This window comes from Carettochelys insculpta, chromosome 3 (assembly GCF_033958435.1).
Source record: "Carettochelys insculpta isolate YL-2023 chromosome 3, ASM3395843v1, whole genome shotgun sequence".
In the NCBI taxonomy this organism is placed as follows: domain Eukaryota; kingdom Metazoa; phylum Chordata; order Testudines; family Carettochelyidae; genus Carettochelys; species Carettochelys insculpta.
In genome coordinates, this window is record NC_134139.1 from 38,731,196 (window position 1) to 38,752,900 (window position 21,705).

At 46.6% G+C, this 21,705-nt stretch overlaps 1 protein-coding gene and 1 long non-coding RNA gene across 2 annotated transcripts in view; one reads left to right on the plus strand and one right to left on the minus strand.

The window, feature by feature from the left end:
- The window catches only part of PRKCE (protein kinase C epsilon), a 431,830-nt gene that overhangs the window by 400,300 nt on the left and 9,825 nt on the right, over nucleotides 1–21,705 (plus strand). Inside the window, exon 14 of the mRNA XM_074989640.1 lies at nucleotides 2,375–2,521. Coding sequence (XP_074845741.1) covers nucleotides 2,375–2,521 — 147 coding nt within the window. The remainder of the gene's footprint in view (nucleotides 1–2,374; nucleotides 2,522–21,705) is intronic.
- On the minus strand, nucleotides 1,792–21,433 carry LOC142010958 (uncharacterized). Its single transcript, XR_012644924.1, has 3 exons — nucleotides 21,403–21,433; nucleotides 3,927–3,996; nucleotides 1,792–1,918 (listed from the first exon to the last, which is right to left on the minus strand). It is a non-coding gene; the product is annotated as an uncharacterized LOC142010958 (long non-coding RNA).

Consider the following 21,705-nt stretch of genomic DNA (forward strand, 5'->3'; position numbering starts at 1 on the left):
AAAGCGACAGCTCTGGCTAACGCATGATCTTGTGGCTTTTTGTGTCATTCTTCTATTGCATCAGACCATCCCACCATGTGGCCTATGGTAAGAAGGGTCTCTTAGTCTGGAATTGTGTTGGCAATTATGACATCAGCAATTCTTTGACAAACTGGGAGGTTAATGATCCACACTGTCTTCTGCTCCACAGAAAATAGAGGGGAAATGAACTGATATTTATCACATGGAAAGAGGGCAAAAGGAGTAGTAGGACAGTGTCCATTTCGGCCTTATAAGAGATCCAGACAATGGCAAAAGCAAAACTACTTTAACAATACTTTCATTGGTATAATTTCATTGGGTCCCTTCACCTTTGTGGCCATATATGAGTCCCATTAGTTTGTAGTGTAGAATAGTAAACCACAGTAATTATTCGCACCTTAATGCCCTGGGCTTTAAAAGAAATACTTATGCCGATGTCTTGGTTGCCTGAAGGATAGGTCTAAATATAGACAAAACCAGCTTCTATTCCTGTTATGTGGATTACATAGGACGAAAAACATGCCATGTGGCTTCCATGGTTTTCTTCTCCAAGGTGCACTGCTGCTAGTTATGGGTCTGCTCTCTCTCCCAGTCACTTAGCTGTTCCTGGGTGGGAAGTAAAGCAGAGGTACTTAGGAATTTCAGGGTTTTCTCAGGGCATCCCCATCTTTGATAAAACTAATTTTTAAAAGAGAATTTTATTTCCCTTAGCAGAAAACACTGGCATTTATTTACATGAGGCTTGCCTTCTATTGGGAAACCTGGAAGAGCAGTGAAAATATATCACTTGAACTCAAGACCAAGCTTAAAGTGCTCTCCATGGGGTGACTGATGTATTGTTTGGGACCACAATGTACTGCATGGAGAAGTGCATCATATGTTTAAGAAGATAGTGAGTTAGGCTGCTATCAGTTGCTGATCCAGCTATGAGTCAGTTGTTCATTGGGAGAGACCATTTTTAGGGCTGCAGTAACTGCTTCTGTAGCAGCTGAAATAATCCATTTTACAGGTATGAATCAGAAAACAAAATAAAACAAAATCCTTCCACAATAAAACCCTGCGCACACACTTCTCCCCTTGGCGAGAGAATGAGTGAGGGAACGGCACGTGGCAGATATTAATTGCATTGTTTAATGCTCTGCTGGAAGGTGTTTAGATACTGTGTTGATAGAGCCAAGATGAGAACCCGTACAGAATAAAGTAGTCACTTCTATTTTTGTGTTCACTGTTCTGAAGCAGCTAAGCTGTCTTCCATGACAGCTCATTGTGAGGTAATATTGCCAGTTTTAGTTGAATGGCTTCCTGGAGGTTTCATCATAAGATGATGGCCCCAAAAGCTGCTGCCGGCCATGGGGCAAGGTGGTGAGGGGCCCATTTCCAGGCCCTGGAAGGGGTGGGGCCAGGAGTGGAAGGGACATGGCTAAGAGCAGATAGCTGTCAGTGTCCACTGGACCTCGGTGCTGGGTTCCACGCTCCCTTGCAGCCACACACAGCTGAGGCAGTTCTGCCATGTCACCTCAAAGGAGCCCAGAGCTCCAGCCACTGCCTCTGCCAAAATAGCAGAGGCTAGGAGCAGGTATAATTTCTCTAGAATAGAACACACTGTCAGCAGCCTTTGCTACACATGTAGACAATGAGCATAGGTTATATTCTCTTCAGCCACATCTGAGCCACTGGCTCTTGTGTAAGGGCAGTGCCCAGTCATGCCCTCCCCACTCTGGGGTGAGGACACACTCCCTCTGGCAGCTGCTTTAAGTGTGACTTCATCTCCTCCTAGCACTCCCCCTTCAAGCAAATAAATTAAGCCTACTTTCTTCGTGGGAGTGCTGGGAACTCAGGAGGAGGTCCCTGTGTCTTCTGCCACCAGTATATGTGCTAAAGCATCTGTATGGCGAGCCTGTGAATTCAAGAAAAGCAATTGAATTAACAGTTAAAAATCTAAAATGATAATTAATGGCAGAGCAAACCGGAGTAGCTAAAATAATAACCTTCATGAATGTCTATCTTTAAGTTGATTCTGGCAGGTTTAATAGTTCATTGCTGCATTTACCTATTTCCTCTAACATTGGAAGTGGAAGTAGAAATACTGAAAGGAAGTGAGTTCCCAGCCTGCTGGAATTAGGAGGTTCCTGAAATTTTTGTCTAAGCCTTTTCCCCATGAGATTTACAGATCGGAGTCTCAAATGAGTTTTCCTGGAACTCTGACCTCTGGGGAATCCCCTCACTCATGCAGGGAGTGCAGGCCTTCCTAGGAGAGTATCCTTACAAGGAGCTGTCTTGAGCATGTGTGGATTGAGTGCCAATATTTATCAACTATATGTCACTAATATTTTGTAACTTCTCCTTTCCCCAGTTCATGACAAAAAACCCAAATAAGCGACTAGGCTGTGTGGCATCACAGAATGGGGAGGACGCAATTAAACAGCATCCGTTCTTTAAGGAGATTGACTGGGTTCTTCTCGAACAAAGGAAAATCAAGCCACCTTTCAAACCTCGGATTGTAAGTAGCACTTTGAGTAACATCTGGAGATAACTTGCTTAAAAATTTTTATTCGTTGATTTCATTTGCGATATTAAGAAACTGTGCACCTGGAGCAGAAATCAGAAGTTGAAATAAGAGAGTAAGTGCCTTGATGAAGACATTGCCCTGCTGTTGATTCCTCTGAAGTAAGTGTCAGATTAGAATGCACGATCGCATTTTTGTATTCAGTCTTTTTGCAAACTGAAGAAAGCTCAGAATCCTATTTTAAAACTTTTCCTCGGGTTCTAAGGTGTCTCATTCTGGAAAATGTGCTTCAAGTTATATACATTTTTCCAAAGGAACTATGGAATAGTCCCACATTTGGTAAATCTTTGTGATACTTAAGAAAATGTTCCTGATTATATAAAACCAATATTTAGAACTAAAACCTATAAAGGCAAGAAAAATGGTTAATTGTCTAGTTATGTTCATATACCTCTACGTTACAAAGTAATAATAAAGTATCTTATTTTTAATTTACAAATTTAAATAAACATTCACCTCTCTTAGTAAAGCAACTGAACCCATGCAAAATAGTTTTTATTATTCTTGTCTTCAACTAAATGAAAATCACCAAACAAATTAGGTGTATTTATATTTTACAAAAATTTCTGCTTTTAGCCTGATAATATGTAAGGAAAATTTTGTGATAAGGTATTTGAAAAGATTGGCTTAAAGTCTAATTTAAAAACAGGCCATTGGTTAAAAGTAGCCACTTGCAGACATGGTATTTTTATACCTAATAAAAATTATTTTCCACTGGGTACCAAAGCTTTGGAAATCCTCATGCTTCTTTTATTTTTGTTGTCTCTTTATTGTACTGTTTGGTCTTGTCTGCAAATATGGTAAATGTTCCTATTGCATCTTTCTTCAGACAGTTTATTAAGATATGAAAATATCTACACTGGGTCTCTGTTCTCCATTCCTCTCCCACTGCATGCTAGCATAGCCTTTGTCCCTGGGCTTCTTTGATTAGGTCATTCCCAAAGGAGGGGTGCCACACTATGAACGAGAACGTTGGTGCAAAGCATTCATTGGCCCACATCCCATTGGTTTCTAGTGTGATCGCAACACTGACCCACAGGAGCAGCAGTGGCCACCAATCTACTGAACTCTTTGAACTGCTGCTGAAACACCACACAGTGCGCTCCAGATGGCTCTGGGAGTTATGGGGGGGATCAGTGCAGCAGGCTCTGGGCAGCGTTGAGGGCTGGTTGCCCTAGCCCCACTTCTTCTGCCTGAGGCACTGCACATTTTGGGAGCACAAAGCCAGCCCCGACCATGCCCATGCCCAGGGGCCCAGCAAGTCAGTTAGTCCCCTAGTCCTAGTTCTACTTGCCCACTGAAGCTGGGGAAAAGTTCTAGCTCTAAAGTCATAGCTCACCCAGAAGACGGTTGGAGACTCAATTGTACAGCATCACTGAAAAACAGCCCTTCATTTTTCCTTCTTTTTCCTGTATAATAAACATGGATGCAGTAAAATGACTTGGTTAGTTTGGCATTTCTCAATCATGAGGACGTGGTCTCTGGGAGATGGATTACAAAAGGCAATTAGGATGGGTCACAGATTGTGGAAAGTTTTGTTGCACTCTGAAGCAGAAAGAAAGTCTTTCCTTTTCAGATCGTGTGTTCTCTGTCATCCCCTCTAACCACACTCACAAGTACAGTGGATACGCTTACCATGGTTACCCCCTCCAGCTTTTTTTTAATCCCTTCTTTTATAATGCATTTATGGAGATGGGAAAATTTTTAAAGTTGAATAAGAGTTTGCCACCCTGAAACGGTTGAGGAACAGTGAGCTGGACACTAAAGCAGATGTATACCGTATGCGGTATCTATTTGTCATTGAAATCAAAGTACGGTAGTGTACTGATTTAACCTGTACCTATGCAGTAGTATGACTGTTTAAAAATGAATCTACCAAATATTTTCCCTGTGGGGATTTGCTCGGAACACCTAACATTCATGGAGCACCAGGTTGTTTTCAACCTGCACATCGTTATGGTTTCTGACTTTCCCAATGCAAAGGGTTGCTATCTAGGGTAGCCAACTTTCTGATCACTTAAAATTAATACCCCTTCCTCAAGGCCTCACCCTGCCGGCCCTTTCTTCGAGACCCAACCCTTGCTCGCTCCATCACCCCCTCCCTCCGTCACTCATTCTCCGCCATCCTCACTTCCTTTCACTGGACTGCCATATGGGGTTACGGTGCAGGTGGGGTGTGAGTACTCTGACTGATGGTGCAGACTCTGGGACAGGGCCCAGGATGAGGGCGTTGAGGTGTGGTAGAGGGCTCTGAACTGAGCAGGGATTGGGATGTGTGGGGGGTATGTGCTCTGGCTAGTAGTGTAACCTCTAGGTGGAGCCAGAGGTGAGGGGTGCAGGGTCTGGGATAGTATTGAGATGTGAGGGAAGAGAGCTCCAGCAGGGGGTGTGGGCTCTGGGATGGGGCCAGGAATGAGGGGTTTGGAGTGTAGGAGAGAGCTAAGGTCTGGAGCAGGAGGGTGCAAGCTGCAGGAAGATGTTTGGATGTGGGAGGTGAATCCAGGCTGGGACAGGGGTTTGGCTGCAGGAGAACATTGGCGGGGTGCAGGTCCTGGTGACCAGACCCAGGACTAACCACCAGGTCTCTATAATACATAGGCACATGTCAGGTGGCCCAGGAAGCTTCACATGCTTCCCTCACACCCATACATAAGTGCTAGGGCAGCGTGCAGAGCCTTCATGGGCAGCCCGGTGGTAGGGGCTACAGAAACCTGGCAGCCTGTTTTGGCAGCCATGCAAGGCCAGGGCAGGTGGGAACCTGCCTTTGCCCCAGGCCCCTGCTGTGCTGCTGCTGATGGTCCAGTCAGTGACGCTGACTCAAATCCCCAGTAATCCTTTTTGTTGTCATCAATTCTGTTGAGCTTCAAAAGTGATCAGCAATGTTAGAATCACAAACATTAGAGATGAAATGGATCAGTTGGTATTTCTTGCTCTGCTATAGTGGGTTAGTAAACTGCAATCGGGAATCAAACCAAGTGTTGCTAAATGAGGGTCTGCTTTATCTGATCTGAATTTCCTGTATTCTGAAGTTTTACCCCTTACTAACACTGTTATATTATTGAGAATATTTTTCTCATTGCCTGTAAGTTCAGACTGTAATTTTGTAGGCTCTGGGAGGCCACACTGTGGAACAAGAGGACAGAGAGGAGATCTCGGTTCTTTTATGGCTTTTCTACTAGCAAGAGTGTAACTGAATTACCTAGGATGTGTCTACATGCCTCCCCCCTTCCCCACTTCAGGAAGGGTCATACTAATGAGCGGAGTGGAAGATGCAAATGAGGCATGGATTAAAATATCTCATGCCTCATTTGCATATTCCTGTAAGATCTCGCTTCTGGAAGATCCCCTTCCAGAAGCAAAAGCTGCCGTGTACACGGGGCTCCTTCGGAAGGAAACAAGGGTCCTTCCAAAGAAAATCTCCCTTCTGTACGGCCTTTCTTCCTCAAATGTTTGCAGAAGGGTCTTCCAGAAGGGGGATTTTCTTCGGAAGGACCCCCCTTTCCTTCCAAAGGAGCACCATCTACACAGCAGCTTTTGATTCCAGAAGGGGATCTTCCAGAAGCGAGATCTCATGTGAATATGCAAATAAGGCATGAGATATTTTAATCTGTGCCTCATTTGTATCTTCCACTCCATTATTTACCATGCCCCTTCCAGAAGGGAGTGCAAGTGTAGATGCAGCCCTAGAGTTTCCAAGCCTCAGTTTTCATATCTGTAAAATGGGGCTAGCAGTGCTTGCCAACCTTTGTAATGCACTTTGATATCTTCCGATTAAGGGGTCTTATTGATGAGAAACATTGTTATTAAATTATGCAGTGCCTTTTTTGTAAAAAAAAAAAAAAAAAAAAAAGGAGGTGCCAGTACTCAGCCAGCTCCTCACCCTCAGCCAATTCCATGGCTGGGGCTGCCAAGGTGCCAGTACTCAGTACAGGCAACCACGGGCATAAAAAAAGCCCTGAAATTATGTATGCTCGAACTGAATCCAGTTTTGTATTTTCTTAGTGACAAAATTTGCATCACTTCCTTGGGGAGACTTCTACAGTATAACAGACCTCAGTGTTAAGAAATTTCTCGTGGTAGCCTAATTTTCCTGTGCTCATTTGTTCAGTCACCCTAAGGAGTTGTGATCTCTTCTGAGTATCTGTGCCCTTGCAGTAATCACAAGCAGTTGTCAAAGCCACATCCCCTTTAGTTATTGTTTTATAAGTCACAGTGAATAGATTTAATTCTTTCAAATCCTTTTTCCTAAGTTTATTCCTCTTTGTAAGTCTTGTCTTAAGGATGCCAGCAATGTGTTTTATTTTAATTTTGTGCTGCAGCAAAGATTTAAAATAAAATTACCTCACAAGTACTAAATTTTAGAACTACCCAGTGCACTTGCTGTGACTGGAGAAGAGGTGCATGAGTGATGTATTTTCCCAAGTGCTAAAATCTTCAGCAGGCCTTCATTACTACACCTGTGACTGCCCAAACACTTTCTTGTCTGCCTAAACGTATGTGGAAATTAGATAATAGTGAGTGCAAGTAGGCTCATTTGAGTGGGCAGCTACCTTATTTGCACATACAAAGCATGCATATTTTGCAGGTGTCTCAATGGAGAGCTGCTGAAAATGCAGGATGGGTGTGTGCTTTTTTTTTAAATTGCTGCTGTGGCTGGAATCCTTAAAGAGGGACTTTCTTGCTCAAGAAAACTTGCAAGTATAGTACTGAAACATAAATCATTTTAATCTTCCCATGGTTCAGATTTATTTTTGTACATTAATTGCTATTGAGCAAAGCTCTTTGTGCCTTTTATTGAGGGCTTTTTGTCCTTCTCCTATGAAGTCACAATGCTGCATTTCTAGCACCACTAGAATTTCCATGGCAGTGTGGCCTGTGACAACATAAATGTAGGATTATGACTTCGCTGTAGGGCTTTAGGGAAGAAAACCCTTATTAAAATGCAAAATGCTTAAATAATGGAAAAGGGAACAAAGGAAATTACTGGCCAAGTAAATTTCTTTTTGTGTAAATGTTCTCTCTTTTCAAGTTTGCTTCAGTGTGAATGTCCCTCTTTAAGGTAAGGCCTTCAGTTTGGGCACAATGTCAAGGTAGGTCCATTTTTAGGCCTTGAGGTATCCTTTCAGTCTCATACTTTATTTCCATTCGGTCATCCCGGTGCATGGCAATCAGCTTTTAACAGAGGGGAATGGAAGGAGCTATACTGCATGCTTTTGCATGAAGTTTTATTGCCAAGATCTAATATCGGGTACTGGCCTTGAAACCCCAGACATTCATGTACCATTTAGTCTTGTATTGTTAAAACACTGTTGCATTATTTATCCCTCACCTCGCTGCTGTCTCTTCAGGGTTCTTTAAATAAAGAGCTCTTTTCTGAGGGTGATGCTGATGTTACAGGCAATGCAGCTGTATAAAAAGTGATTTGGGGACATTAAAGATTTTATACCTATCAGGTTTTTTTTTATTTATGATAAATTCATCTCTGTTAGAGAGACTAAGGGAAAAATGGAGGGAGAACCTAAGTTTGGGCTTTATCTGTTGGTGGCTAATTTTGGTTAGCATCTAGCCAGTTCTCAGTTCTAGCGTGACCCAAGATATACAATGAAAGTTATGGGTGACAGTTAAATGTTTCAGGGCAATAGGGTTGCTGTACTATGTGGTACCTTCTTTCTGCTTAAATCACTGCTTAAATTCAAATCCGTTGCCGGGGTATAGTGATTGAAAATCATTACATGCTAATAGGTGGTAAAATGACTTAGTAATCTCAGTTTAGCTCTCCAGTGACAGCTGCCACTGCCACAGAAACACTGTGGCAAGTCTCAGAGGGACCACCCTCTCACTCTGTATCTGCAAAACAGCAGGGAGGCCTATGGCACCTTAAAGACTAAGGATATGGTTACACTAGTTCTGTTGCCAAACCCTGGTTTTGTCGACAAAACTGGTGCAAAGTCCACACACAAAAAGCGTTTTGTCGAGAGTTTGTTGTCAAAACTCAGCACTTTCGCTGGCAGTGTTCTGCCTCTGAGCCATGAGGCGTAATGCTGCTGTCAACAGATTCTGACCACAAAAAAGCTGTGTGGAGGTTCTGGGGGGGCCTTCTCTTGACAGGACATCTAGAACAACATGCAGCCCTGTCTGCTATGTTTCCCAGTGCCTGTTATGTAGAGGAAGCAGCCAGGCAGTCCGTCTGCTCTGTCAACAGAGCAGAGTGCTTTTTCAATCCACTTTTAGTGTGTGGCCATGCTCCGTTGACAGAAGTTTGTTGGGAAGTCTCTTCTGATAGTGACTTCTGTCGGCAGAGTGCTGCAGTGTAACCATAGCCTAACAGATTTATTTGGACATAAGGTTTCATGGATCTGAAGACATGGGTTTTAACCACAAAAGTCTGTGCCCAAATAAAATTGTTAGTCTTTAAGGTGCCACAGGACTCCTCTTTCTTTCCACAAAAGCACTGTCATAATTGGCAGTGTCAGCAGAGTGGATCAGGGTACTGACTGACTTGGAGATCAAACTTCCAGACTTCAGTGGTGACATTAGGATTGGAAGGGGAGTGCGGAGAACTTTGTGCAATTTCTTTCTGTTTCTTTGGTGGACAAGAGGGCTTTGGTCTCCAAGACTAAAGAATCTGGGACATTATTTTTAGCCTTTCATTTCTTTCAGAATTGAGGGATAAATATTTTATCAGGTTTTATACAAATAACTTGGTGCCATGCAGTCTGAGGTAAGAAGTAGATAAGAAAATACAAGCAGAATGATGTTTTAAAGAACTCTACTGATCCTTGGTTAGATGAACAAGGGCCCATTTTCCCAGCAGTTGCCCATTTGTTTGTTTGGGGTTTTGTTCCAGCTCTTGTTCTCTTGAGTGTCAGGGCTTGGGACAGCTGGTTTTGGCTTTGATACCACAATACCATAGAATAGCAGCACTGCAGTTTCCCAAATATTTATAAGTTGAACAATAAATCTTGTGCTTCTTTTGCTTTTGTTCAGAGAGCCAAGTAGTGTTTGGTTCTTTCCTTCTGCATGTTCTTAGTCTGGTAATATTAAAATAGGCTCGTGCTGAAGTATTAAATTCAGTTTATTTCTACATTTAGCTTTCTCTTCACATTACATTTCCAACTATGCCTATTAGGATGCAGTGATTAGCAGCAACACGTTTCTGTCTTGGCTTTTGGGCTTTCTAAGAATAACATTGATTCCATTTCACTTTTTGGCTGCTTAAATGGTAGTTCATTTCCAGAAACTTATGTGAACTCTGAATTCTTAATACTGTGGGCATTTCCAATGCATTGCTGAAGCACCCATACAGATGCATTTGTATTATTACATTATCTGTTATAAAATATTTACATGTTAACACCGATGATAAATTGTCTCCTTTAGGCTGTTCCTGGTTCTCTTGAAATTAATTGTAAAACTCCAATTGATTTCAAGAAGAGCAGGATCTGGCCTTTTATGCCCAAGCCAACGGTGAAGGGGGAATCATTGTAAGAGGAGGAAGGAGTTGGACTACATGACTGGGAGTCTTTTCTTTATAGGCTCTGCTGCAGTATGCAGCTGGGAGCTAGCAGGTAGTGTTAGGCAAACCATTTACTTTTCTCCTTATTCATGTGGCTGTGCCTATTACATTATCAATAGCTCATTCCAAGGTTCAGAAATTTAAAATCTGTGACAAAAGCCACAACTGCCACTGTTTCCTCAAACATCTTAACCAGAGCGACTGTAGGCTGGATATGCAGGGGGCGCACTCAAAGAGGTGGAGGAATAATATGATTCTTTTTATTAAAGTGCATAGGGGCTGAATGTTTAGGGCTACCATATTTGAACTTTTGAAAAAGAGAACAGCCCTGAAAGGAAGTGTATCACTATCTACCACCTCTTGCACTATATGTAGACTCAGCTTACAGCTATACTACATGATATACTATAGTACATTAGTACAGCATGAGTTGATAGATACTGATACAGATACATTCCCTGGCTATGTCTACACTTGCCCCCAGCTTCGAAGGCGACATGGTAATCAGGGCCATTGGAGATTGCTAATGAAGCGCCATGGTGAATACGCAGCACTTCATTAGGCTCGTTTTCCACCACCACCACCCCCCCGCCCCGCTGCAACTTTGAAGCGTCAAACTTCGAAGTGCCGGCATGCGTGTAGCCGCAGGCACTTGAAAGTGCCTGTGCTATTTCAAAGTCCCTTTACTTCTCAAAATTTTGGGAACCCCTGGCCCCTAGTGGAGAGCTGCACCAGGGATCCCTGCCCTGGCCAGGCTCCCCACTACATGGGGCTATTGCCAGGCATCTCCAGCTGCTCTCCTTGATGCCAGCTGGGCCCCCCAAGGGCTCACCACCGCCATGGGGCTGACCGAGCATCCCTCAGCAGGACTATTAGCAAGGCTTCCTGCCACCAGCTGGAGCATCCTGCCACCCAGCCCAGCTCTGTGCAGCTGAGGCTCTCTGGGCCCAGGGCTCTCTGGCCTGGCAAATTGTATCTGTTCAGTTGCCTGGAGTATTTCCCTTCACTTTCTGTTGCATAATATTCCATTCCAGAAGCAGTTACACTCTGCTAGAGGGCAGAGTTATCCTTCCTAAATGTAAAGTGGATTGATGCTAAAGAGAACTGTTCATATATTGCAACTAATAGTTGAATTACATAAAGCAGCACGTTAAATACTTGAGTTTCATGCACCACTGGCTCTTAAAACTTTCACTGAAAGCCATTTTCTTTTCACTTTTCATTTGTTCCCAGTGAAATGATTATATTTTCCCATCCTATGCAAAAACAGTTTGGGAACAGATGGCACAGTTGTCAAATTAAAAGCAAAGGATGTTAACATATTCATAAAAACAGGGTACTTTGGGTCAAACCCCTTTCCTGGGATAATCTTTAGCTGAAGTTACTGTGGTAATGATTGTTTAAGAAGCATGTGCCTAATTCTTGCAGCATTTCCTCATTAAAAAATCAAGTGATGGACTGAAAAGTCTTAATTTGTAAAACTTTTCTGTTAGTTGTCAAAGACAACATATTTTATATTTCCCAAAAATGAAGTTTTAAACAAATATTTTGGTTTATAGTAACAAATTGAATTCTCAGTATATGCAGTTACTTTTGAAAGGATCAGAGTACTGAACAGAAAGCTAAGCTTGTTTTTTTCAGTCCACTTTCTCAATATTCATATGGAATCATTGTATAAGTAGAAAGAGTGAAACGTGAAAATAACTGCATCCTTACAGCTGTTACCAATCTTTTAGAAACTACTTTGCATTGGTGAAAAGAGATTCACCGATTTGTGTAAAGCAGTCCTCTGCCTTTGCTGTGGATTTCACTGTCACACAAAAGAAAGGTGAATGGGAGGCCATTGACACGTGAGGTTAGCCACAGTGCCTTGTGCTTTTGCACTGATCTGTTTGATGTCTGTAGCTTCCGTTCTTCTTCGAGTGTCCCCGTGGGTGCTCCACAATAGGTGTCGGGCTTGCCCGGTGCCGCAGATCGGATCTTCCAAGCAGTTTCTGCCGGACCGCGCCGGCGCGCGCCACTCCCTTGCGCGCTCCTGGCCATGTGCGCGATCCGGTCCCCGCCAGTTCCTCTTAACCGCCGTCGGCTGCAGACGGAATCCGAACTAGGCTAAGGCCAAGTAGCGTATTCAATGGCTTTAACTGTTTTTCTTTAAAGTTTTTCAAGTACTTAGGCTACTGCAAGTTAGCCGGTTGTTATTTTTGCAAAAAAAAAAAAAAAAAAAAAACAAAAGCAACAAACAAACTACAAGCGGGACAGCTTCAATCCAGTCCCAGTAACAAGCGCCGGAGGCCAGGAGCATAGGGCCATCAGCCCTCCTGCTGCGGCAGGCCATCGGAAGGGGGAAAACAGCACAGAGAAGGTGCTAAGTACCCGTTTAACAACTGAAAGACTCACCAACAATGTCCTCTTCAGGATTTAAAAAAATGTGAGTCCTGCCGAGAGGCGATGCCAGCGCCCGATGGGCACAGTCTATGCATAAGGTGCCTTGGGGAGTCCCATGTTGCACAGGAATGCTCCTTCTGTGCTAAATTAACAGCCAGAGCAAGGAGAGACAGGGAGATGCGGCTTAAAATGCTGCTTTTTGATAAGGCCCTCCAGCCAGAGGTGCCGGAGCGGCCGCAGCAGGAGGGACCCTCCGGGGCCCATAAAAGGAAAGCTGCCTCCCTCACCCCATCAGCGCAGAAATGGAGGAAAGCCTCCCCAGCCCGATCCCTGCCGGTAGCAACAGCGAGCGGGACGGGAGGAGCGAGCAGCCCCCAGCCGCAGCAACAGCTGATCGGCGGCGGCACGGAGAGCCACGTGGAAGCGGCTCAGCCTCCGATAATCAGCCAGCCGCCCCGCACCGCAGGCAGGGCGGCGGCTAAACAAGCGCCGGTGCCAGCGGCACCGACCCCCGGGGAACCGGCGGTGCAGAGCGCGCAGGCATGCAGCCTGCAGGCACCGCCGGACACCGCACGTGCGGCACCGCCTTCGAGCGTGCCGAGCACGGTGCGGACGGGGCCGGGATCCCCTGTGCGTCAGGGGGCGGAGTTACCTCCTCCAGGGAGGGGGAAGGCTGCACACAAGAGGAGGTATTGCAGCCCCTCTCCGGACAGGGCTGTGGAGTTGCTTTCTCACAGCCCTCCGCTTACGTTGCAGACTCCAACCAGAAGGCAGGGGTCCCCCCTAGCCTACCCGGAGCCCCCTTCTCCATTTTTGCAACCAGCCTCACCCTGGCTGGGACCACCTTCACCCTTCCTGGGGTTTGAACCGCTGGACTATTATGCAAAATTGCTCTCTTCAGTGTCTCGACGATCTCCCTCCCCCAGACGCAGAGGGTATGCACCAAGGGAGTGGTCTAGGTCACCTTCCCAAGAACAGTGCCTATACTGCCATGGTCGCCCCTATCACGTGGGTCATAGACACCATCGGCAATCTTCTAGGGAAAGATCCCCAAAGACGATCTCGTACCCCCGAGGGCAATTGCGACCGGGGACAGAGACTCAAGCATCTCAGGGGGGACTGGTTATGGAACCCCAAGATTTTCCCTCACAAACCTCTAGCGAGAGGGTGTACCATCACCAGCAGGAACCGGAAGGGTCCAGAGAGACGTACCCCAGCGGTTCTTCGCTCTCCTCCCCGGACGAGGCTATGGCCCCGGGGGACGTCCATCCTCCGGACGATCTCAAACAGTTTCAAAAGCTGTTTAAGAGGGTGGCCTTCACGCAAGGCATCCACACAGCAGAGGTGCAAGAGAAACACCATAAACTCCTCAAAAATTTGAGACCTCCGGCCTCCTCCAGAGTAGCAATACCGCTTGATGAAGCGATCTTAGAGTCCGCCACTACGATATGGCAGACCCCTGCGACTATTCCGCCTGTCCAAAAGAGAGCGGATAAGAAATACTTCGTGCCGGCGAAGGGCATGGAGTTCCTGTTCAGCCACCCACAGCCAAATTCCTTGGTGGTGGAGTCGTCGCAACAAAGATCAAAGACATCTCAATTCAGGACAGGGGGACAGACAAAGATGCCAAGAAGCTAGAGCTGTTCGGCAGAAAGGTCTACTCCTCCTCCACTTTAACGTTGTGAATGGCAAATTACGCAGCGCACTTAGCGAACCATAATTTCGACAACTATTCCAGGTTAACCTCCCTCATGGACTCGCTTCCAGAGGACAAAAAGCCGGTGCTCAAGGCCATAGTGCAAGAAGGCTACGCGGCCTCGAGGACGGGAGTTCAGATCGCCCTGGACGTTGCGGACACAGCAGCACGTTCCACAGCAACGCCCCTCCATACACAAAGAAAAGGTACTAACCTCAACAAAGACGGTACCAGTACCAGCAACAGCGCCCCCAGTACCACAGGGGTTACGAGCAAGGGCGACTTCAACAGCACCAGCAGTACAGAACTCCCAGGCGACGTTCACAACAGAGCCGTGCATCCTCGGGGTGGGGCCAAAGGCCACAAGTTTGACATACAGATCCAGGGCTGCGCCATCACTACCATCGCACAAGGTCATCCGAAGCGACTATTCCACCATCGCCTCCGACCATTCTACGACCAGTGGCAAAGGATCACCACAGACAAATGGGTGCTGGAGATCATAGCCACGGGGTACGCCATCCCCTTCCAGTCGCTCCCACCGTCACGACCTCCACCCAAGCCCCACCTCCAGGAGGCCTCCCATGTAGCGAGGCTCAGGCAGGAGGTGGACCATCTCATGCTCATAGGGGCGGTAGAAAGGGTGCCGGAGCAACTGCAAGGGAAAGGGTTCTACTCCAGGTACTTCCTCACGGAAAAAAAGACAGGAGGCTGGAGGCCCATCTTAGACCTTCGCGGCCTCAACAGGTACCTGCGCAAGCAACGTTTTCGGATGACCACAATCGCCTCCATCCTTACAGCACTGGACGATGGAGACTGGTTCGCAGCCCTCGATTTACAAGACGCGTACTTCCACATAACTATCCATCCGGCTCACCGGCGATTCCTCTGGTTCATGGTAGGCAACGAACACTTCCAATACGAGGTCCTACCGTTTGGCCTCTCCTCAGCCCCCAGAGTCTTCACCAAGACCTTGGCAGTGGTGTCAGCCTACCTGCACAGACAGGGGGTATTTATTTTCCCGTATCTGGACGACCGCCTGCTCAAAGGGGCCTCGAAGGGGGAGGTTCTGCGCATGATACGCGTCACAGCAAACACGTTCTCTTCACTCAGCCTGGTTATCAATCTGGCAAAATCGAAAATAGACCCCACACAGGACATAGAGTTCATAGGGGCTCGCATAAACTCGGTTACAGCGAGAGTATATCTACCAGAGGCTCGCTTTCGGGCCATCGGTTCCCTCGTGCAGGTCATCACCTTCAGTCCTACGGTGCCGGTCTTGACGTGCATGCAGCTGCTGGGCCACATGGCAGCGGCGATGTTCGTAGTACAGAACGCCAGGTTACACATGCGCAGCATGCAGCACTGGCTGGCGAGTGTATACAAACCAGCAGTACACACCGTTCACAGGGTGGTGTCGCCCACAGCCGGGGTGCGCAAATCCCTACAATGGTGGGTAAACCCCAGGAACCTGCTAACAGGGGTACCCTTCCACCAGCCGCAAATATCGGTTTTTCTCACTACAGATGCCTCCCTCATAGGGTGGGGAGCGCACATGGGCGAAGAGGTGACTCAAGGACTGTGGTCACCCACGGCACAGTCACTACACATAAATATACTGGAGCTCAGAGCAGTGTTCAACGCCTGCAGACACTTTCGAGACCACATACAAGGCAAAGTCGTCGGGATCAGTACAGACAATACCTCCACCATGTTTTATATAAACAGGCAAGGAGGAGCTCGATCCCGTGCCTTATGTGCGGAAGCAGTCCGCTTATGGAACTGGTGCATCGCCAACAATATAATCTTGAAAGCCTCATACTTGCCGGGTGCGCACAATGTGAAGGCAGACCAGCTGAGCAGGCGTTTTGCACTCACACACGAGTGGCAGATCCGTCCCGATCTGCTACGGCCGATTTTCCACGCATGGGGTTTTCCCCAGATAGACCTGTTTGCCACTCAGCACAACAAGAAGTGCCCACGATTCTGCTCCAGGGCAGGACTGGGATGGGGGTCCCTGTGGGACGCGTTCGCGATCCCGTGGAGGGGTCCCCTGCTTTATGCGTTTCCTCCCACAGTGCTGATCCACAAAGTCTTGCAGAAAGCCAGGAGGGAAAGGGCCCGGATGATCCTGATAGTCCCAACGTGGGATCGACAACAATGATTCCCCCTACTCCTGCGCATGTCGGACCGTCCACCGATGCCTCTTCTGGTGGCACCGGATCTGCTCACGCAAGTCCAGGGGTCCATAGTGCACCCGCACCCCCAAAGCCTGCGACTGCAAGCGTGGTTAATCCATGGCTCAGCTCCCTAGAGAGCACATGCACAGTGGAAGTACAGCAAGTCCTAGAAAGTAGCAGGAGAACTTCCACCAGGAAGACCTACAAGCAAAAATGGACTCGCTTCACGGCTTGGTGTTCTACCAAAGAGCTGGCCCCCCTTTTGGTGCCTATACCTACAATACTAGAGTATTTACTGGACCTCAAGAGAGGAGGACTCTCGCTATCCTCGTTGAAGGTCCACCTTGCCGCCATCTCGGCGTTCAGACATGAGGAGGAAGGGCACACGGTGTTCGCCCACCCTATGGTTACCAGGTTCCTCAAAGGGTTGGTAAACCTATACCCCCCTCGGAAACCGATTCCACCTTCGTGGAACTTGGACCTGGTGCTTACCACGCTAATGGGACCACCGTTCGAGCCCTTGGCCACTGTTCCCCTCCGCCTCCTTACAGTAAAGACGACCTTTCTTCTTGCAATTATGTCAGCTCGTAGGGTGAGCGAGCTCACGGCAGTCATGGCAACGCCACCCTGCACTGTTTTTTCCAAGGAGGCGGTAACCATACGGCTGCATCCAGCCTTTGTTCCCAAAGTTTCTTCCGAGTTTCACATTAACGAACCTATTGTTCTACCCTCGTTTTATCCAAAGCCTCATAACTCCAACGAAGAGCCGCGCCTACACCTCCTGGACGTGAGGAGGGCGCTAGCCTTCTATGTAGACAGGACCAAGTCCTTCCGGAAAACGGATAGACTCCTAGTCTCCCTCGCTCCCAAATCGAAAGGAGAAGGTCTCTCCTCGCAGAGAATCTCACAGCACATTGTATCCTGCATAAAAATGTGCTACGAGCTCAAAAAGACTCCTTTATCGACCACTCCCAGAGCTCATTCCACTAGGGCGGTGGCGGCATCAACAACCTTTTTCAAGGGCGTTGCGTTAAAAGACATTTGCAGAGCGGCGACCTGGTCATCCTACGACACCTTCGCCAAACATTACGCCCTTCACAGGGTATTCCAAGAGGATACCCGTCTCTCTGCAGCGGTCCTCTCGGGGACAAGCTGCACATAATCCGATTACCCACCTCCTATCTTGGGTTACTGCTGGGTAGTCACCTATTGTGGAGCACCCACGGGGACACTCGAAGAAGAAAGAAAAGTTACTCACCGTAGTAACGGTGGTTCTTCGAGATGTGTCCCCGTGGGTGCTCCACTACCCGCCCATCCTCCCCGCTTCGGATCTCTGTTAGTGTTTTGCAGGGGCACCCGAGGCGGTTGGTCGAGGAACTGGTGGGGACCGGATCGCGCACATAGCCAGGAGCGCGCAAGGGAGCGGCGCGCGCCGGCAGAAACTGCTTGGAAGATCCGATCTGCGGCGCCGGGCAAGCCCGACGCCTATTGTGGAGCACCCACGGGGACACATCTCGAAGAACCACCGTTACTACGGTGAGTAACTTTTCTTTATTCATGAAACTGCTGCTGGTGAGGAAATAATCAGAAAAGTCAGAGAACATTGACTTAGAAGCATAGAATTGGAATAAACCACAAGAGGTCATCGCATCCAACCCCCCTCTCCAAGCAGGACCAATCCCAACTGAATCATCCCAGCCAGGACTTTGTCAAGCCAGGACTTAAAGACTTCTAGGGAACAAGATTCTACCACCTCCCTATGTAACCCATTCCAGAGCTTCAGCAATCTCCTAGTATGACAGTTTTTTCCTAATATCCAATATCCAGACTTAGTAAATCTTGGCTTCTCTTCTCTTAGAGTTACTGAGGTTTCCCTAGAGTGCACATTAATTCTCCCTCAGGAAAAATTCTCACTGGAATCATCCAGATACTTTCCACTGGGGCCTCAAGGCATGTGGCATTGACATTCAGAAAGCTGTTAATTCCTTGATGGTTCAGTAGTTTGTGGTACTTAATTGAAAGAGGTTGAGAATGGTAAGGAAAACATGTCTGTTCAGTGTGCCAAGGGATTGTGCCTTTTGTGCAACTTTGAGATTCTTACCTGAAAAAGAAGTAATGAGTTACAGATCTGGTTCACTGTTAACTTATCAAGGGCTCAGTCATGTAAAGTGCGGAGACCCTTCTTTTCCCATCACTTGGTATAGCCATAGCCAATCTTTGCCTCAGAAAATCCAACCCAATCAGTCCATGTTATCTCTTTATCTTTGTTATACCAAGAAGCTGGATAGGAGTCTTTTAGATTACACAAAAGTATAACATACACTGAATGGTGCAGCCATTCCTGCTCCATCTATTCCAGTTGCGCTGATGCCATGTATTACTGTAGCTGCATATTGGAAAATGTAGGGGGTGGCTCCAAATTCAATCCATATGTCAATATTCTTCTTGGTATGCTGCTTCCATACATATACACAGCAGTGTAAAGGTTTCATGCTACACATCCTCAAAAGAGCTGAACATTTCAGAAATGAACTGTGGTCAGAAAACTTAAGAAGAATCTAATATTGCTACTGATGGAAATTGGTACTAGGGAAAGGTGAAATAGAAGGGTTTCACTGAACGTCTACACTTAAAACAGCTGTCTGCACATGATGGGCAATGATAGTGACATGTCAGTCTACTAGCATGAAGAACCTGACTGCCTATTTCTGTAACCAGACTTTCCCTACTCCAGAGAATTGTAGGGAAGTTTCTGTCTTCCTCTTTAAGCAAATCTGGCATTTGTTCATTTCAGTGAGTGTTTCTGGCCACACTTGTGCTTACTACACACATCACACCAGATCTTGTGGCCATTACAATTCTTGACAATCTTGCCGTTGACATCATTGGAACAGGATCTGAACTATTATTTTCTTGTCATGTAGGCATCAATATGTGTTTATGTGTGCAGCACGTTTTTATTGTACATGTGTTCAAATCCTAGCTGGTTCTACATCTTTTCATTTCAAAGGGAAGCATGGGGCATGAACAGTTCAGGTGTGCCTCCAGTGGCTTTTGGAAAAGAATTGAATGCAAAGTGTTTTAACCTTATTACTCTATTCTCCTGCCCCTTCCACTGTATGTACTGCCTATAGATATCAAAGACAAAAAATAGCCTTGTAAAGCATGAAGTAGGACTCCGTCATGTAAAGCAACATGTGCCATTGGAGACATCTGAGTAACAAAAGCGATCCTTGAGTAAGACGTTCTTTTAACAGTTCTGTTGTGTTGGTGGCCTTTTGAACAGCACTGGTAACTTCACGTTAAATTAAAAATGGCCTTCACTTCTGCAAAATATGGTAGGTTATACATGTCATCTTACCTTTAAGATTACAGTCAGTTTTGTTAATTAGTTCATTAATTTGTAATCAAAGAGGTAGCCGTGTTAGTCTGTAGCTTCAAAAACAAGAAATCCTGTCACTTTATGGACTAACAGATATTTTGGAGCATAAGCTTTCATGGGCAAAATCTGCTTCTTTGCCCACAAAAGTTTATGCTCCAAAATATCTGTTAATCTATAAGGTGCCACAGGACTTCTTGTTTTTAATTTGTAATATTATGTAACTGATCAGGTATTTGAACCACTTTGAGATCACCATAGGGTAAACAGGGCTCATGAGCTCAGTGGTTGGCTTTGAGCTCTCAAGAATATGTGTGCCATCAAGAAAGGGTTGATGGGGATAAAGCAGGTGACACTCTTCCTTTGAATCCAATATCTTTTCAGGTTAGAAGAGGCTGTGTGCTCTTAGAGAGTCTGATGACTTGTAAAACCAAGGATCTGACCAGTTGTGATCATTAAAAATCCCAAGGTCACATTAGTATCGAGATGTTACTGCGGGGCACACAGTCAGATTCAAAATGGTTGGCTACTAAATGCCCATGTGCAGTTTCAGCAGAGTATAGTGTCCTTCACTTCCTGTCAGACATTGTGTAGTTGCTCTGTCCTCTGATTCTTTGGTACAGTTCATGCAGGTTAGACACACATTGTCCAGGAAAAAAATCAATGTCTGAAGTCAAGTGGACTTTTTCTGTAATGCACGCTTTATTAAAAGTCAGTTTGCATGGACAGCTGTGTTCCCCTTGGCTTCTGCACAGAAACCTGATTCACAGCCTATGCCACCTTCCAAGCCTTCTGACTCCCAATACCTTTCTGGCCTTGTTGCCTTGATAGTTCCCCTGATAGAATCCCACTGGTCCCAATTCTGAAGATACTATCAGAATGATGCAATATTTGGTGCTTTTGTTAAAGCCTTAGCTCCTGGAGTCATGTGAGTATATTATTTTAATTCAGTCTTGAGATTTTTTTCTAGCCCTGCATATGAAGTTTGAATACTTATGATTGGGTCTACTGGAAACCTATTCCCTACACATACTTTTTATGACATTGATGCTACATGTAAGGATGGGATTCCCAGCTTGCATACGCAAATTTGTGTGAGCTCTCATCAAGCTAGTATGAGTATAAATAGCAGCGTACACACAGTCACATGGGCCTCACCAATGGCAGCAGCATGACTTAGCTATGACAGTTATGTACCACTGTGGATAAACCATGTGTGACAAAGCCCTCGACCGCCTTTTAAGGCTTCTGCGCTTCCAGGCAGCTCCTTGTTTGCCTCAGAGACTCACAGAGGCCCCTTTCGTTGCCCTGGGACTTCCCAAAGGCAAGGGTCTCCCTTTACCGAGCCATTTTCATCACAGGCCAGTCTGAATTTGGGATGGAGCAGATTCCTCTCCACCAGCCTCTAGCTGCTTGGGCTCTGCCCTGGTTGATCCACCCTCCAGAGGAGTGGTGGGGGGAGCTCAGTCCTGCCCAGTGCCCTGGACTCTGGCCCAGGGACCCCAGGGAAAGAGGGGACTGGTGGGAGCTTTTTGCCCCTGCCCCACGGCAGCAACCTTTCCCTGGGCCTCTTCACCCACCACTACCTTCTGGGGTCTTTTCCTCCCCCTATACCGTGTGGCTGGGGTAACTGGCCATGCTTTGCTTTGCTCTGCTTACCTCTGGTCTGGTCCACTCCACTCCACTCCACTCTTCTCCTCCAGCCTCCTTCTCTCTGGGCACCACTCCCCTCCTCTCCTGCTGCCTGGGGAAAGCCTTTCATAGAAAGCCTGGAGGCCTTAACTGGCCACAGGTGCTTTAATTGCGGCCTGTTGCTGGCCGACTCCTGATGCACCGCAGCTGCCTGTCCAGCCTGCAGGTCTGCACTCTCTGTGAACTTCTGAGGGGAACAAAAAGGGGTTCCTCCAGCACCCACACTGCTCCCCCTCCATCAGGCGCTCGTCAGTTGCAGCCTGTGATCTG